The sequence below is a fragment of the Poromitra crassiceps genome (assembly GCF_964638095.1).
Source record: "Poromitra crassiceps genome assembly, chromosome: 1".
NCBI lineage: Eukaryota > Metazoa > Chordata > Actinopteri > Beryciformes > Melamphaidae > Poromitra > Poromitra crassiceps.
Window position 1 is genome coordinate 104528432 of NC_139623.1, and position 19766 is coordinate 104548197.

Sequence of the window (19766 nt, forward strand, 5' to 3'; positions counted from 1 at the left end):
CAGTTGTGGTCCTGACATTTCTGGGGCCCCAGGTGAGCACAAGTTACCTTAATTGCAACTTATTACTGCCACATTTCAGAAGCACATGTTAAAACATCAGCAATAAACCTAATGAACATCCAAACTAAATCACCTTTAAATCTAGCCATAAACTCATGGGTATCATGAGCATGTATGGGTCTTCATCACTACACAGTCACCCCTCCCAGGCATCCATCAATTTTAACCCTTGTATTGTACCCTATCTTAATACTTCCTAAACATTGTTGTTGTTGTTGTTGTTGTTGTTGTTGTTGTTGGGGGGTACCACAGCCTAGGATTATGTCAAAGATTGGCAGCAACATTGATTTTGAGCCTTTTGTTTTTGTGCAATGTCAAATTTCTCTTACTATTGAGGACCAAATATGCCCTGAATATTGATTTATCTTTCTTTTTATGAATTGACGCACTCCTGTCAGCACTTAGAGAGAGATGAGAGGGACAGTGTTCTACTGAATGTTGCTCTATGTTGCTCATGTGTAATTGGTTTCATCTAACACTGTAGTTATTTCCTCTGTTCTATATTTAGCCAAGAATTTGCTATTTCTCTAGCAATTGCAACTGGTTTGGGTTGATATTGTTTCTCTAGAATTCTAGAAACATGTGAAAACAATGGAAAAACAAATATGAAAGCTTTTCCCTCATATATATAGGCTACAATTATTTTTCAGTACTTGCTCTATTCAATCTTGCAAAAAAAGTGACCAAGCATTTATCATGTGATTGGAAAAGCACTCTTTTTGCGGTTTCGCAAAGGCTGATATGGTGCAAAGTGTTCTTACCTCAGGCCATATAAGACAGTGCCATCGGGATGCAGTCGAATCATACGGTTCTTTACTGTCACCCCATGAAGAAAGGACTTCTTGTCATTAAGGAAGTAGGTGTCAGGGAGCCACAGCTGGTCTGCTACACGGTTATCCAGAGTCAGGTTTAGGTTCAGCTCATTATAGGCCAACCTCTTATCTCGCCAACTCTGCTGGAAATACATTGTGATGGTGTAGTCCTAGGAAGGAAGAAAAACGTACATGAGCCCAAAGGGGGGGGGGGGGGGGGGGGGATGAGGGGGGAGTCATGAGCTACTCTAACCATATTCAGGGCCGTAGCTAGCTATGAGGACGGGGAGGTCCGGACCTCCCCTAATATTTCAGAGATTTTTTTTAATATTTCAGAGATTTTTTTTTTTTTTTTTTTTTAGCCTTTATTTAACCAGGTTTGTCCCATTGAGATCAAAGATCTCTTTTACAAGAGAGACCTGGCCAAGAAACAGCAGCAACACAAAGTTACAACAAACAAACACATAAACACATACAATTGAAAAACATTAAAATGATCAAATAAAACATTTGCATACAGACAGCCTGTTCTCAAGAGATTTTACCATAGCCTTAAAACCATTTAAGGTTACTAAGCTATTAAGTTTAAGATCAGACTGCAGACTGTTCCATGCGGTGGGTGCAGAGAACCTAAAAGCTTTCTTCCCCAATTCAGTTCGGACTTTGGGAACAGAAAATTGTAGAGTGTCCTGAGAACGAAGATTGTAAAAAAATAAAACAATCTGCATGGAAAACAGGAAAAGCATGAAAAACACGGGATCGCTTTTATTTTGAAACGAAAGGCAGGTCAGGCAGGAAGTCATCTGACGCCGCGTCCGCGGTAACTTGATTCTGAGAGAGCAGCAGCATGGTGGTGAGTGATGACTGTCTGTCTGCCTGGCGAGATAATTGAAGGTGAGCGAGCTGCGAGACAGTGAGCGAGTGAACGACAGACAGTGAGTGACACACACTGACAGATTTTTTAGCAACAACCAAGAAAGTAAGTGTCTAGTCTGTCTAAGTAACTTTTTGTGTTGTGTACGGCTTGGGTTGTGTACCTGTGTTTGTAGGTGTCATTTTGATATGAATTTGGCTAAAACAGTTTGTGTTTGTTAGTTACAATTATGTTGACAGGAGAGCTGAGCAGGTGGTGACATGAAAGAGAATATACTGAATAATGACATCACAACAGTATAATCCTAATGTTGATTTAAAATGATATATTACTCTAAATATGGGTTAAAAAGGGGAAAAAAAAAACTCAATTTTTTTTCAGGGCGCCGCCAAATCCGCCTCCCCTTGCTGGACCTCCCCTATTTCGGAACCCTGGCTACGGCCCTGACCATATTCCAGACAAAAGCTCTCTGTGGAAAATCATGCAAGCTCACCAGACTATTTGGTTATTATTGGCAATGACCAACCAAATCACATTCTGCATGTCTTACATTGGAGTGACAACAGAAATGTTCCATCAAAAAATAGTGGACAGGGTTCCTCCTGTGTAACCTGGGTAACACTTAGGCTGTGGCTGGAATGGATCACTATCTGAGTTTTAGGGCACTAATACATTATGTCAAACATCTTTTGTTAGTGTGTGAAATGCAAAATGATATTGTGAAATTATTATTTTTTTGTTTTAAACAAGTTTTTCTGAACCCCGCCCTTTTCTCCTCAATTGTACTTGGCCAATTCCTTGCTAGGCTGTTGTGGTGTCCACTCCTTCTGCGAGAGGAGAGTGGTAGACTAGCACATGCCTCGTCTGATACATGTTGCCGCTTCGGCCAATTGTGGCTGTATGGATGCTCAACCAAGCCGGACGTAACATGGGGGCTTGAACCTGCGACCCTTGTACTGTATAGGCATAGGCAGCGAATCTATCGCTGCACTACCCAGATGCCCAATTGTGGAATGATTTTGAGGGCACTACATATTTCCCACAATGCACTGTAATATCTGCTGAAAAAGCCTGGTCACTAAAACGGTGAAAGTATAGGAAAATGCATTGGGAGTCTGTCACCACCTGGCTGTTACCAAGCAACAAAGTGGTAACCCTTCCGTGGTTTTATAATAAGTAGTGAGAAGTCCAAAACGTGAAGGAAACCGCACACCTGGATTGGTGAAGTACTGGCTGTGTGAAAATAAAAGGAAAAAAATAGCCAAACACAACTCCGATGCATAGAATATTTATTCACCGACATACAGTATGGTCGGAAAAAGGCCCATGTCAGTGATTATTTTTTCTCTGTGTTTAATGTCAGCTGGTGACACATACAGTATACAGTATGGTTGGCTTTGAAGGAATATTGGTAACTTCAAATGTTCAAATGTTAGTTGAAATAAACATTTGTTTATGTGACTGGTGAATGCAGATGCAGGTTGATAATGAATGATGATGAATTAATTGTCCGAATTCACTCATTAATCATGTGTGATTTACCGCTAATTAGTGCACTAATAGAGCAGCACTATATAGGGAAATCCAAATGAGGGAATAACGATCTATTCTGGGCATAGCCCAAGTCTTGATTTAGATCACAGCCACATTATCTAATTTTCTGGAATTATTTTGGAAACAAATCAATGTGTTAATCACAATTGGGTACCATGATCAAGGTGTGTTATTAACTGTCATGAAAATATAAAAATAGTAATTTAAAAAAAGGGCAATAAAAATAAAGATGCACAACTTTGATAGTGGTACAGTAGCAATAAGAAAATGTGCCGTGGGCGCAGTTATGGAAATGTTTGTATGAGGACAGGATTACAGCAGCTCCTTGTAGAGGATGTTGTCCATTATTCTCTCCTGTGGAGTGAATCTCGTGCAAAAACAAGGGGGGAAAATCTGCAGGGGACTGCCCCCTAGTCCGACACCTCACGAGACCGACACCTCATGGTTTTGGGTTAGGGTCTGGGGGAGGTTAGGTTTAGGCGTGGGGGTGGGAGAGGTTAGGTTTTGGGTTAGGGTCTGGGGGAGGTTAGGTTTAGGGTTAGTGAAAAACGGGGAATATAGAACCTGGGGAACATAGAACCCGGGGAACATAGACATGATCCCCTGTCCAATGCCTCTTTTTTCGGACTCGTGAGGTGTCGGACTCGTGAGGTATCGGACTAGTGCCATGGCACCAATCTGCACATGGGGGTCACAGCAATATTTTTACGTTTTTAGGCCATCACAATCACAGAGCCATTGTGACATCATCAGCATCCCTTCCCTGCTTCCTACTGATGATGTCACTCGAGTGACATCACTGATGACATCACAATGGCTTGTGTGACATCACTGATCACATCATCACTGATGACATCACAATTGCTCGAGTAAAAGAAGAAGGGGGCTCACCGAAGGCCGTCGAGCAGGATTCGTAGCGGAAGTCGTCGAGCCGCGAGCAAGGTTAGCACACTGGCACGAGGGCCAAGAGGTCCGGGAACACGGTGGCCGAAGAGGAGAGCGAGGCGGCCGGAGGGAGGAGCATTGAGGAGGGGGCGGACCCCCGAGTCTGGAATTTGTGTAATATTCTGTGAGAGCCAGCAATGTGCTGCAAGGCATCCAGTCTGCCGGAAAGCCATTAGAAGAAGAAGACGACATCACCTTATCTGCCGAATCTTATCTTTCTTAATCTTTCTTTAATAATATTGTCCTTCCTCCGGTGGGCAGGCCAGGAGCAGTGGGCAGCTTTCTTGTGTACAGCACCCGAGGACCATCTTCAAACATTGTCGTCACTGGTCAGATGACGATCTTCTGGTCTGCATGTTTTTAGTGGGGGTCAATACCGATGTTGTATGGAGGAACCCCAGGGGAGCACAGGGAGAACATGCAAATGGGGGGAACACACATGGGGGGGGACACCCTCAACGCCCCAGGCAGGAATCAAACCCAGGACTTTCTAGCTGTAAGGCAACAGCGCTACCACTGCGCTACCACTGCGCCACCGTGCCCCGAGCTGCTTTGGAACCTACAGTACAAGCAGGTCCTGACCGTAGTCCCAAGAACGGCACGCTGGTGGTGCAGATGATGGACAAGGTGGTTGAATGTGAGATTTCTGTAGGGACAAACAAGGTGAAAGGTTCTTCCTGCCAAGAATTCCTCACCATGACAGAAATGATGAGCTTCCCTTCACCTTTGTCAGATGGCAGGTCCCAATCAGATTGTCTTGGTTACCATCAACAAAGGTCAAGGGCAGGAGAATGACTGGGTTGGCATCTACCTACCTCAGCCAGTGTTTGCTCATGGCCAGCTCTACACAGCCTTCTCCAGGGGAAAGCAAGGCAGCAGCGTGACAGTACTTTTTGAAAGTGATGAGGAGGAATAACAGACATCATCTGCTGTACCTGCTGTAATCCTGTACTCATACAAACTTTTAATTTTTCAAACCTTGACCTGACGGTGTATTTTTTTTTTTTGTTAGTAGACATTGTGGCTTGTGTCTTAAATGTTCTGTAGTATGTGTTGAGCCTGTACTTTAGCAATAAGTTCATGTAAATCTGTGGTCTTTATTGCCATAGTAAATTTCAGCTTTTTACTTGTAAAGCAGAAGGAGGGGGGCATTTCCAAGCGTGGTCACCTGCAGGGGCACCACACTGTGTTAATCCAGGCTTGATGCTTTGCACTTCAAAAAATAAATAAATCAATTCTCCAATCAAATTAGTCAGTAAACATAAGACTTAAAGCAAATTTATACTGACTGCGGAGTGTCCGGTGTCCGCGGTGTTCACGGCAAGACCGTTCTCTCCGCAGAGGCACATCTTTTTATGGTAAATACGGTAGGAGTGCAGTGTCTGCAGAGAGCGGAGAATCCCCCTCCAGGTTCCCGTTGTGTTTTTAGCGAGAATGCAAATGTCACATCAGTTCTTCCGTGTGTGATCCTGATTTATATCGGCGAATAATCAATCCTAGTGCAATTGTAGGCTATTTTCAGTTTGTTTTTAGCAAGTAAGTTTGTTGTCTTCTTGTTTTTGTGCTTTGCATTAAATTTTTTCGATCTCAAATCGTTTTTATTGACGTAGTAAATTGTAGGCTATTCACTCTAAAATGGGCTCCCTCATGACTGTGAGAAAAGGATCATGTTGCTCCCTCACTCATGTGGCGATGCTCAAACCCGTTCATTTTGCACTGATTTCGCCGGTCACTTGGTCAGTTTGTGGAGGCTTCTTCCCTATACAAACCATAGCAAACATTAGCCAATCATAGCCTTGGAATTGACTGCACGAGCTCGCGGCGTGCTCTGCGGAGTTACATTTTTTGAGAGGAGCGCGGAGCTCCGTGCAGTCCCTCCGCAGAGCTTGTGCGGAGCGCCGTGTTCGCCGCACAGAGCCTCCGCTCCGCGAAAACCGGACACTCCACAGTTAGTATAAATTAAGCTTAACTCATTCTCTGCCAAAGACGTACCCGGACGTACTTTTAACAATGGCGTTCTGTGCCAAAGACGTACTCGGACGTACTTTCATGTTTTGGCTGTTTACATTACATCAGACACTTTCCCAGCCTGTGACATTGTTTCAAGTCAAACTGATAAAAGGAACACGCTAGTTTAGTATTTATGGGTGGAGCCTGTGGTCGAAACAGAGTCCGATCCAGAATTCTCGGCTGGCGACGATGGCGAGGAAGACGCCAGCGTTTTTGTTATTGCTCCACGACGGAGCGCCATGGCGACGAAGGCTCCCCTTCACAGCGTTCTGGTCTGACACAGATGAATCGGAGGAGGAGAAATGAGTGCCACTTGGAGAGAGCGATGACGATGGTAAAAAGTAGCCTATTTTTTGTATCGCGTTTGAGATGAAATGATCACACACACAACATTCGAGTATAATTGTCACGCATTGTTTATAACTTATGCCGCCGGCATGACTCGCTTCACGTTTCCTCTTGCCAGCTCTGTGCTGTGAGAGCTCCCTTCACACTCAAGGGAGGGGGAATCACATGGATACGTCAAACGCGTCAAACCGCGTCACACACCCGTCCCCAGCAACCAAGGCGAAACATGTGTCACATAAACATTTCAAAGTTTACAGCACTAACGTAGCTATTGTGTGATCTTCTGTGCTAACGTTAGTTATGAGAGGTAACGTGACAGCAGGTAACGTTACAGCACTCGTTATTCCTGTGTGTGTGTGTGTGTGTGTGTGAGAGAGAGAGAGAGAGTGTGTGAGTGTGACCACATAAGGGTTCGTTCCATTTGTTTATGCTTTTATCAAGCTAAGCTAAAAATCCACATGGCAACTGTAAAATACATTCTCTTATTTTTTATTTTTTATTTATTTATTTGGGAAAACAAATACTGTATATGTCTGATGTGTCACTGAGGCAAAAAATAAAAGGCTCAAAAGAGAGTTCTGCTTGAAACGGTGTCCTTCACTAAAAACCTATTTTTCTCATATTTCTGTCCAAAGGAGGGCATTTTTAGTGAAAACAAGCTAACTTCCACTGCTTGTAACTAAACAAGGAAACATGGGAGAGTTTCAGTTTTTTACAAGGGGTAAGAAGAGAGTCTCTGCTTTATTGTGAGATATGTTGTGTAATTTTATTCCTAGCACAGAATATTCTGTGGGTCCTGGAAGATCAGGAAATATGCTCAAAATCCTGGCACTGGGAGCACACAGACCGAAATGACCCTGGCAGAGAATGAGTTAATTAGGGAATATTGAGTCTGTGTGTTGTGTTGAAGCACACAGCTTTATATCTTTGGAGGCGATCTCTGTTTATTCTGACAAAATAAGTTGTAATGTGTCAGTTAGGCAGTCACAGTGAGCAAAGTGACGTTTAGCAGAGTCAACAGTGCTTGTGTACTGTGTGACAATAAATGACCTGTTGAATGTCTTGTTCGTATATTGTTCTATAAAAATTTAAAATAAAAAATAAAAAATCCGGTCAAATCCAGCCGTGCATAGGTCAGTGGCAGTCAGTTCATCACATCCTTATAGATTTGCCTTGTGCACACTCGCTTTCCTGACACCCCCGACTCAGAGCTCCACCGCCGTGGGGAGAGGACCCAGGGAAGAGAGGAGCCTGGGGAGAGAACTCAGAGGAGAGAGGAGCCCTGGGCTCTGCCGCCATGGGGAGAGGACTCAAAAGGAGAGAGGAGCCCTGGGTTCCGCCACCACGTGGAGAGGACTCAGAGGAGAGAGGAGCCCTGGTTCCACCACCGCGTGGAGAGGAATCAGAGGAGAGAGGATCCCTGGGCTCTGCCGCCGCAGGGAGAGAACTCAGAGGAGAGAGGAGCCCTGGGCTCTGCCGCCGCAGGGAGAGGACTCAAGAGGAGAGAGGAGCCCTGGGCTCTGCCGCCGCGGGGAGAGGACTCAGAGGAGCAGCGGTAGCAGTAGAGCAGTGGTGCCCAATTTGGGGCCAGCGGGCCAAGTTTGGCGCTCTTTTTTTTTTTGGCCCGCCACGGATTTGGGGGTGAATTTTTTTTTTTTTTGCAGACCAGGCCACCGGGCAGTTCCCCGACGTGCCCGATTATGCAGTCCGCGCCTGAATGGAGATGTCGGGACTCTTCTATCTACGATTAACGTTAAATTTGTGCAGCTGGTATTCTCTCTCCCCGACTCTATCTCTATCGACTCTATGTGAGGCATTGCTATCTGAGTATTGATTGCTCCTGATTGATTGGCTGAATCACCTGGTTGGGGGGTGAGCTCTGATATGTGATCCCTCCCCAGTCACTGGTTTTACACCAGCTCAGCAAGATGGACAGATCATCATCACGGCAGTGGCACACTGACAAAAGAAAGTTTAGGATGGAGTGGCAAGACGAGTATTTTTTTACCAAAGTAAATTCAACAGCAGTTTGTCTCATTTGCAGACAGAGAGTGGCTGTTTTGAAAGAGTACAATATACTTCGCCACTACGAAACTGACTTTCAAAGTACCTTGAGGATTTTTCAAGTTGTGAATTAAGTCAAATTTCTCAAAGGTGGAAAATACAACTGTTTTTAACTGGGTGTTTACTTATTAAATGTTTAAGCTCCCCACAAATGCAGATGTTTTTTTAAATATATATATATATAATAATATATATAACCAATTGCAAATTATTACAATTACCAAACAGATAAAAAGTAGATTATTATATTGAAATGTTATTTTAGATTTAGAATGTTAATTTTCTATAAAACACAATACATTTTAATGTAATTCCACAACGTTCATTTTTGGCCCTCGGCCCTCCACCCAGATTGAGTTTTGGCCCTTCATGGGAAATAATTTGGGCACCCCTGCAGTAGAGGGTGCTGCAGTGGTTGGTTAATCAGAGGATTTTTCTAATTGTTTCACAGTGGTTAACGTTACGTTCTAAAGCACAAACCGCCATTGCTCAGACAAGCCATATTGCCTTCTTTAACATACTACTCAGCCTGAAGTTCTCACAGCTCTCAAGTATGTGCAAGAGCACAAGAATATATATTCTACACACACATATATATATATATATATATATATATATATATATACATATATATATATATATATATATATATATATATATATATATATATATATATATATATATGTGTGTAGTCCTTCTTGTACAGTAGTTGGTGATCTGATTGAATGACCAGTAGCTGCAGATAATTGAAAAAACGCCCAGGCAAAATTAAAGATTTATTGTGAAAACTAAGGTTTGGATGAGAAGTAGTTTGATAAGAGAAGGAGCTTTGTGACTCACCATGTTGACTTCTGAGATGGAGTCGATGCTTGCTATGTTGATGCTCATACCTACGATGACAGGAAGACCTGAGGGAACAAATGACACCCTGAAGTCAGACGCCGATAAAAGTACAAAACATTGTTTCATACAAGAGTTTTTGAAAGCAGTAGGCTATGTCAATGTACAATGTTTGAATAATCAGCTGTTCCAAGTAAAGTAGTAGATTGATGCAATGATAATAATACTGTTGTTGCAAACCACAGCATAATTCATGTTTTATTTTAGGACTGTATCATTCTCATGCTATAAATAATATGTTCTACACAGTACAAAGTATCACTAAGATGCCTATCCACCACCTATAATGTATGCTTACAGTTGAAATTTACAAATGTAACTTTTATGGGAACAGTCCAGCAAATAAAGTGTTTATGTTATTTCCATCAAATAAACAAATAACTAAAAGGGATAGTTCCATCATGTGTAAATTGTTTGTGTAAAAGTTACAATGCCTTTATTGCTACAGTAATTTGCTATGGCTATGCATGGTTACAAAATGTTAAGCCGTAGTAATGAAGGCTTTTTACCACGTGCGATAGCACGCTGGTCAACACGCTATTATTTCAACATCAGTCAGTCATTTGGAACGGAAAGGACGCTTTTCTTGTGTGGGGACGCTGGATGACTTTCACTCTTGTTTCCCAAAGGGGTGGTGTGTTTCAATACACGCCTGACCCCGCCCGCTTGGGACGCTCCCTTCATTTCGACGAGCACACACTGACTCACACACACATCTCCACACTCTCTCTCTCTCACACACACACAGACACACACACACACACACGGACTGTAGCACGACCCACAGTGCTAAACAATGGCTAAACACCAAGGGCTGAAAGAAAACCACTATTAATCAGCCAGAAATTAGCCAGACATTACAAACAAACATCAACTTCTGAGTTTAATGTCGATACAAAGGACTCAGGATGCTCTGGCTGTGTGGAATTTGTTTCTTGATGAATTAGCGGACGTTACTGTGGTATGTTTGGTCGTGTTTTCAATTGCATTGGCTGGTGGTTGCCACACGCCGCACGTGGTCTGGGGCACTGAGGAACACTTCATTTACTAAAGGTTTATAGATGACTTACAACACACATTTGTATATGTTAACATAACATTTATTAATCATCTACAAATGTCTATTCATGTTTTGTAAATGGTTAGTTCATCATTAACTAAAGGCTTATAAATGACTTACGACTGAACGTTATTATAAAGTGTTACCGTGGACAGATTACCTTACCCCAACCAAAGTCTAACTACATGAAGAAGGCTGTAACATGCAGGGCTATAGTGTCGTGGAACAGTCCTCTAGGTCAGTGATTCCCAACCTGTGGGCCGCGGCCCCCTGGTGGGCCGCGAAGGTATTGCAAGTGGGCCGCCAAATCATTTCCAAAAAAGTATGATTTTTGAAAAAAAAAAAAAAAAAAAAAAAAAAAAAAAAAAAAAATTTGAAAGATTTTGAAAAATCATACTTGAAAAAGTATGATTTTTGTTTCTTTGATGTTATTGCTTTTGCTTGAATTGAAGTTTCATCTTTACATCATCTTTATATTGGGTTTGTGTTTATTTGTAACCCTATCGATTTAATGGGCTTTCTTCTGATATTTGGATTTTGTTTGGATCTGATATTGGATGTCAAATTGTTATGAGAATGCATTTTTCCATTGTTGAAGGATACCGTTATTTATTAATCATTTGTTAATTAGCCTGTTACAGACAGCCCCTTGCTTGTCATTTCTGACATCTGTGTGGTGCTGATGGACAGCTCCTTGAATGATTGGTGTGTGTGTGTGTGTGTGTGTGTGTGTGTGTGTGTGTGTGTGTGTGTCTGTGTCTGTGTGTGTGTGTGTGTGTGTGTGTGTGTGTGTGTGTGTGCGTGTGTGTGTGCGTGTGTGTGTGTGTGTGTGTGTGTGGACAGCTCCTTGAAAACTGTAATACTGAAGGTGTTGCAACATGTTACAGGTGCTGTGTTAGTGACTGTGGAGCTTCCAACATGTTTCTCCTGGATTCAGTTCAGTCCTTTATGTTCAATTTTCAATAAAAAAGTGCTCTGAGAACGCATTATATGGCCTTTGTATTTATGGGGTCGGAGGTGGGCCGCGAACATTTTTGAGACATAAAAGTGGGCCCTGAGTTGGAAAAGGTTGGGAACCACTGCTCTAGGTGAAATCCGTTCCATCAAAGGTAATGCATGTTTTAAAAGAAAACTGAGATTCTACCTGCTTTCACACATACCCCCCTGATTTTTATCGTAATTTTTATCATGCTTTTTTATCGTATCCCTTGTCGTCTGCTTGTCATGTCTGTTTTGTAGCTTGCAAAAATGATCTAATTTTAGATTTAGATTTGGGTCCACACCACTGGCTAACTAATGGGTAGCGGAACATGCTTCATTGTTTATCTGATTCTATGTATGCTTTGTACTCTTTCTTTTTGCATTTTTCTTCTTCCTTATGTGATATGTTTTTTGCACTCTATCTCATTGTCTGTAATGTATGTTGTTGTCTTGGACCCCAGGAAGACTAGCGGACATTTAGGCATCAGCTAATGGGGATCCTTTTTAATAAACAAATAAACTCTTGCGAAGAGTGGCGATGGGATCTTTAATGACCACAGAGAGTCCCTGCCTCTGCCCTGGGGCATTGGGGAGATTATTCATCAAACCAAATTATTCGACCAGACCAACATTTTCAACTTGAACCTGAGCACAAGTTGGTTGGAGTTTTGGGTAATTCAAGCAGTGTCATCAAACATCCTTGGTTTAAAATTTGAACTGTTTCTTGCATTTTGAAAGTCATTATTTTCTATTTGAAAGCCTTTCCTTTTCTATTCAGCACAACTTTCTTATGCAGCATTACTATCAAAGACTACCACAATCTCAATCTGCACAATGTGACAGCCAGAAGCTAACAGCATCAATGAGGTAGTCATTCACATTGCATGAGTCTTCTTAAAATACTTCTTTGAAGTAGTCCATACAAAATACAGGCATACAGCATCAGGGAGGAATCATCACTCAGTAGCCTACATTTATACATTTTTGGTAAGCACTTTATCTCTTCGCAGGATTGTGTGATACATCAGTATGAGGTGCAGGGATATAGTCCAGTGTGCACAGCTTCACAGAATAGACACAGTTCAACTTCAACATTGTTTGTGCATAATACTCTCTTTGACCATAATGATCTGCACCAACATTCATTCCCTGCTGAATCCACTTAAGATACAGTGGGCTCTATCTTCCCCCTGGCCTTAGGCGCTAAACTGGCATTAAACGCAAAAAAAACACGCTTTGCGCCTGTCTACCCGTGACTTGGGAAGATAGTGTCATGTTTTTACGCCTCGAAATGCGCTTTACGCTGAAGAGGCGTGGCGCAGTGCCAGAATAGGCCAGAATGGGCGTTTCGCCCTTAAATACCAGCCTAAAGCTATCTTCCCAACTGGCATTAATCTTGCGGTTAGCGCTTTTCAAAACCAGGCCTTATTCAGTGCGCCGGCCCCGGGGATGCACCCACGGCGTTATTCAATCACTCTTTCTGCCGCTATCTCCCTCTTTCTCTCCCCCCCCCCCCCCCTCTCTCTCTCTCTCTCTCTCTCGTGTCAATTTCCACCCCTATAGCGCACTGCAAGCATCAGATCTGAAATGTAGGCTATACCACAGAATGACAGAACCATCACTATTTTGGAAGGCCACACTAATTTATATGTAGGCACTAGGCAGGCACAATGACCGATGAAAAATACGTTGTTATACTGTAGTTTTGAGCCCCTGTCATTCAGAGGCTCATTCTACCTGTCTGCCGTGCAGAGGGGGAGAACAAAAGGCAGCGAGAGAAAACGATGCGATATCATGCTGTCCAAACTTTCACCAATTTAATCTCATCATGACATCCAGGGATAGGCTATATTTTTCTAGCCGATGCGTTTAGAACATTATTCTCAGTTTGCTCTTGCTATAGTGTAGCGTATTTACATGCTTGCTGTATTTAAACTGCTGTGCTGTGAGATTTGTTTGAGGAGCATTATGGAGACAGAGGGATGAAAGAGGGAGGGGGGAGCTCAGAGTGCTTTGGTCTGGCTTTTCTGACCGGAATGGATCGCTCCGTGGGATTGGAGCTTGAAAGGGAAGAGTGTGATTCGTTTACTGCAGATCGGCAATGGCCACAGTTGTGAATAATTCTACACTTAAAAGGCGTGGTTAAATGGTTAGCGCCGGCTTTAGCATCGAGGACAAATTAGGGAATGCGCCTGACCACGCCCACTAATAGCGCTGCGCCAGGCCTTAAACGCTAATTTAAGGCCAGGGCGAAGATAGAGCCCAGTAGCTACTTTGCAAATTTTGCAAACTAGGCACGCTAGGCCTCACCTGCCCTGCAGGTCGCATACGCAGCTCGGCCGCTGTGCAGGCTCACCTGTAGCCTGGGTAAACCCAGCCCCCAGTGACCTGCTCTCAGGCTGGTCAGACCTGCTCACGAGTCACTGGGAACTCTGAGAGCAGGTCACGTGGGGGCTGGGTTTACCCAGGCTAGCTCACCTGCTCTTATTACATCACTGATGATGTCACAACTTAGCATCACTGATGACATCACACTGCTCTTATGAGTTCACCGATGATGTCACAATGCCTATGACATCATGAGTGATGTCACAATGCACAATTGCTCAAGTGACATCACTGATGACATCACTTCCAGTTGAGTGACATCACTTCCGGGACAAAACTGAAACAGAGAAGAGACAGAGATGAGAGAGAACAGACAAAGATTGCCCACTTGCCCCTTTTATAGATAGATTCCTAGGCTGGGCTAATTCCTAGGCTCGACCACTGTGCAGCCTCGCCCGCCCTGCAGTTCGACCGCTGTGCAGGCTCACATGCTCTTATGACATCACTGATGATATCACAACTTCGCATCTTATGACATCACTGATGACATCATCAGTGATGTCACATGCCTCCTATGACATCATCAGTGGGACAAAAATTGAAACAGAGAACAAACATTACCCACATGCTCCCTTTTATAGATATATAAGATAGATGTGCATTTTCACATCTATCATAGATGTGAAAATGCAGGAAAAATAACCTTAGATAGTAATGTTTATGAGTTGCAGACTTTTAGATTGAAAGAGTGACATTTTGTTTAATTTAATATGTTGAATATAATATTATTCTGTCCAAGTCATAGTCCAAATACTGAAATGTCCATCACCCCATGTCGTGATGGACATGGGGTTGTTTCCAACAATTGATCAGCAGTAAAACATGGAAGGGTGCTGCGTTTCATGTATGCGTTTTGTTTTGTTTATTTGTTTTTGTTTTGTCGTTGTTGGTGATGTTCTTATGTTGTTGTTTTTTGTCTGTTTTTTTTAGTTATTTTTCTTTCTCTGTATACATGTTGATGATTGTTTTGTCTATATCTATGAAATGACATAAATAAAAAGTAAAAACAAAAAACAAATACTGAAATGGAGAAACTAGGAATAAAAAGGGCTGTACATCTTTTAGTGATTATTTGATTTGGATAACAATACACTCACATTAAAGCTATGAGTATGCATCCAAAACAACAATGTGTCTGGGTCCAGATATACTGTAGCATGGAGCTCATTGTATATTCTACGAGCAGAGAGTGTAATCAACACATTAGTACAAGAACGGCCTTGTTTGAAGCGCGGTCGGTGTCATGGCCATTGGGGGGGGGGGGGGGGGGTCATTCACGAGCCATGCCGGTGAGTTAGCCCGTGAGGTCACAATGAGTTATTGTTGTGCCTTCCCCTACACAGGCCAGGCAAGCCCTGTCACTTTGATTTTTTATTTGATTTTTTTATTTGTGATATTAACAGTGAAGTGATGATCTTGGGTATGTAGTCTATTTCAAATGGCCTGTTCTCGCTTCCACCAATGCGTAATGACACGCGCGGTGCACACAGTGTGGCGTGTGAGTGAGTGAGTGAGAGAGAGAGAGAGAGAGAGAGACCTCAGACTTGGCTTGCACACACGTCAGGCTATATTTTGTGCAGCGGGGGTGCACAGTGCATTGTGTGTGAAAGACGGAGACTTTACAGCATGTTTTGAAATTTGAGCTGCGTTGGTGTTTGTGTGTTTGTTGATGGCAGTTTTTGTATATTGTTAAAATTGAAAATAAAAGGTTACAATGTTTCAGCCCGCAGACATTGATCAGGTAGGTAGAACTGCAGTTGGATTGTTTTTCCGACGCACAACACGCAAGAATTTAGAGGTGTGCAAGAGCTTTTAGAAACAATTTAGCAGTGGAATTTTGATATGGCTGCACCTGCACCAAACGCCTGTTTAGAACATTTCAGGAGTGGTTTACCCCAAAGAACGCAGGCAAAACATTTAAGAATTCATATTTGTTATTCTTTGCTATAGTCTATAAGCAACTCCCAAAGCAACACTCTAGAAAATGAAGATTGGAATCTGAGAAGTCAGATGCATGGTGCGTTCATATAAGCAAATAGTAGTTTTGCAAATTACTGCTGTTATTTTTAAGCTCTGCTCCAACCCCAAAAATGTGCCCTTATTCCTGCCAAAAAATTACTGATCTGTCCTGAATAATGACACTTTTTTCTTTTTATTTTATTCTCTGTTCAGCTGTGCGTATTTATTGTGATGTTACATATCCCCCGGGATTCTCCAAGGAGACAGCAGTGACTGTTCACTAATACTGTCACACGATGCAGAAATATGACATGGAGACATATTTCAAAGGTGAAAGTCAGTGTACAGTATGCTGGTATTCCTGTTCAAGTACAACAGTGTTGGTTGGAAAGTGAATAAAATATTTCTGTAAACCACTTACAGTATAAGTTTTCCAATCTTCTGTAGACACAAACAGATGATCTCTGTGCTCTTGACTGCATTCGAAATATTCAGCTCTTTATTTGTGGAGGGAAAACTTAGATATACCCTTTTTCCTCTAAATAGACCAAAGATCACTTCTTCCTTGGGCCTATCCTAGAGATATCTGTTAATTACAATGTTTCTCCAAATACCAGTACTCAAATATTAATCAGCAAACCACTTGACTGGAAAGGTCCATCTATCCTCTCTCTTATATTTTGTAATCCTATTTTCCTTTTACCCCACTCCTCCCACTACGCTAAATGCCCTGAAGCTTTGGCATATTCCCTGACCCATTGCTTTCGGAAAAAAAAAGAGTAAAAAGTACGACCATTTTCCATTGCACTTTGTGAAGGCAACCAGTAACAGTCCCCAGAGATGTCAAAGTACATTCGTTCGCAAGATGAAAACAGAAAGCACCCAAATTGCTCTCTCTCTCTCTCTCTCTCTCTCTCTCTCTCTCTCTCTCTCTCTCTCTCTCTCTCTCTCTCTCTCTCTCTCTCTCTCTCTCTCTCTCTCTCTCTCTCTCTCTCTCTCTCTCTCTCTCTCTCTCTCTCTCTCTCTCTCTCTCTCTCTCTCTCTCTCTCTCTCTCTCTCTCACACACTCCTGCTCTCACTCTCTGCATATTGACGCTGCTGAAACAGAGGCATCCACTTTGTCACCACAGCTTTCTCAAAATAAAACCACTACCTGCAATTGCACTTCACGAGCTAAAAGAAAAACAACACTTCTCCAAAATAACCTTTACATTTTTCTATCAATTTTCAACCAACATTTATAACAACACTGTATGGGCAAATGCTTGATAATATACACATTTTTCTCTGTTGAGTACTTTTAACACTTTAAAAATAATTCCTTCACGCTAAAAACAACTGGAGATCTAACAGTGTGCTAACATTTTAAAAGATTATGGTCGTAGTATATATGTTTGTGTAATTTGTACTGTAGACAGACACAGCACAAAAGGAAGAATGTGACATATTTTGACAAAGGTTGTCTGCCAGACACACCATCTTGAATTTGTGATGCTGCCATGCCTTATGCCTTAGCCAAATTAGTCGGGGAACCCCCAAAATGCCAGTGTTTTGACGCACTTGTTTAAAATCAATGTATTCCTTCACTATGTTTTTAATTGAGCATTTACTGTATATCCAAACCATGGCCTATAGCCACTATTGACTTTTGGTTTGTTCATCTGTCCAGCCAATTCATACAAAACTAAGTGGGATTTCAGATGTGAGATTTCAGAGGGAGAGAGAGACAGGGAGACAGGGAGAGAGAGAGAGAGAGAGAGAGACAGAGAGAGAGAGGAATAACCATGTCCAGAGGCAAGCGGCAAACCATATCTTTTCTATGCAATTATCATATCAACACTTCAGTGCTTTGGCAAAAAGCCACTGAATGCTGAGACTTGCTGCTGTTTGCCGACATCAAACTCTGACCTGATATCCGGGAGGACCCATAACAACTACACTATTTGTCATTGTTGTTGCTACTAGTTCACCCCCACTCAATTCAGAGGCACCCTCTGTCATTTTGTTCTGGAACCGGGCCTGGATCTCCCACAGCAGGAACAACTTCCACATGCTGTGTGATGGCTGGCTGGATATTGATGTGGCACATTAACAGAATAGAGCATAAAAAAACTAATAAAGTCAGGCTCTGATCTAACTGCATCCAGTATTCAGTCACCTCAAAGCATGTAAACAATATGCTGATCTTTGATTGTCTGCCAGCTTCCTCTCTTGACTGATCCCAGAGCATCCCTCTCTGCCAAACAGGGCACGGCTCTCGGATGAAAGGAACGGATTCACTCAAATTTTACAAGAATATATTATTCTTAAAAATGACATTTCACTTTGGTAGAACATTTCCATTTTAGTCTGCAGCATACATATCTGCAGATGTTCAGGATTGGCCAGCCACCAATATTGGCTGCTCTGCAGACCTGTAGTCAATAGTTGATAATAACATGGAGGTAGGAAGGCAGTAGATCCAATAGCGAGCAAGAGTATTGAAGAATTTATTGTCAGCTTTGTGGAGAGCAGAAAATCTTTGGCAAAACTGAAGAAAGGGTAGCATTCTGCAGAGATCCATTTTAATTAGTTAATTGGTAAAGAGAAGAGTGTCAATCTGCAGGACACAAAGCTATAGCTAGACGACCACTGAAACAATAAAATAATACAGAGAGAGAAAGGTATACATAGGGCCGCTAACTATTCAACCAATTCAAGATTCACCCTTTTTTCATAATAACAATAGCCAACACAAAACAACACATATGTGTTAACAACAAAGCAATAGCACGGTCGCCTTCACCACAATACAATAAACACTAGACAGAACAAAAAAGAAAATTTCACTTTAATAGCCACAGTAAGTAATCAGATTTCAAACAAGGAATTTGACTTAGTGCAAGTATTCAGTGCAGCGGTCACATCAATAGTAGAAGACAAAGCTATACAGAAAAACAATCACAAAGAATAAAGTGCAGTAATTTAAAGTGATATATGGGGGGGCAGGGAGGGGGGTATGATAATGTCAGTGGGGGGGTGCCTGTTACCAACCCAGCTGGTCTCATTGAAACGGTGGATGGCAGTTGGGAAGAAGCTGTCCCTGTGACAATACGTTCTGGTTCCACCTAGTCTCTTAAAGGCACTATGTGTGATTTTTTTGTCCACTAGATGTCGCCATTTCAAACCAAAACAAAAGTTGTTTACCAAAACAATCTCGATCCCACCCACCAGCGCAGAGCACTTCCTGGTTCCCCCGCCTCCCTCCCTCCCAAGCAACGGAGATATAAACAACTATTTTGTGCATAGCCTACCTACTGCAGACGTAAGTACATAAAACAAGCACGAATGAATATCGGCTATGTATTTGGCTTGAGTAATGACAAATTTCACATGATAGTCATAAACCTTTAGGATATTGACAATAGTCCGCTTGGTAAGACTGTTATTTGTATCATCTGCTAACCGATCAAAATCCATGTAACGGTTACATGGATTTTGAAAAGGTTAGGTTACATTGTAACCTAACCTTTTGCATAGCCTGCCCTATTGCTAAGTACGGTTAGGCAAAACGTTGTCTAAAACTAGTTCGACATAGCTAAATTAGGATGATTTCAATTCAATGTTGGGGACATCGCTAGCTAACCACAGCTGTCTGTCAACAGTGAGTAGCTTAGCCTGTGTTTTTTTTTCGTCTGCTAATACCAAGACATGGCCAAAATGTATTCATAGTGCAACGCTAGTATTTTCTCATTGTTAGAGTTGTTCAAACTAATTTCAAACGCTTGAATCACTGCTGTTTTTTATAGGCAGGCAAACCAAGGTGTATGCC

General features: G+C 42.2%; 1 protein-coding gene across 1 annotated transcript in view; it reads right to left on the reverse strand.

Annotated features, from left to right (window-relative positions):
• gabrb4 (gamma-aminobutyric acid type A receptor subunit beta4) overlaps positions 1-19766 on the reverse strand; it is a gene marked incomplete at both ends in the record, with an annotated part of 168057 nt that overhangs the window by 66612 nt on the left and 81679 nt on the right. Inside the window, 2 exons of the mRNA XM_083635183.1 lie at positions 822-1042; positions 9508-9575. Coding sequence (XP_083491309.1) covers positions 822-1042; positions 9508-9575 — 289 coding nt within the window. The remainder of the gene's footprint in view (positions 1-821; positions 1043-9507; positions 9576-19766) is intronic.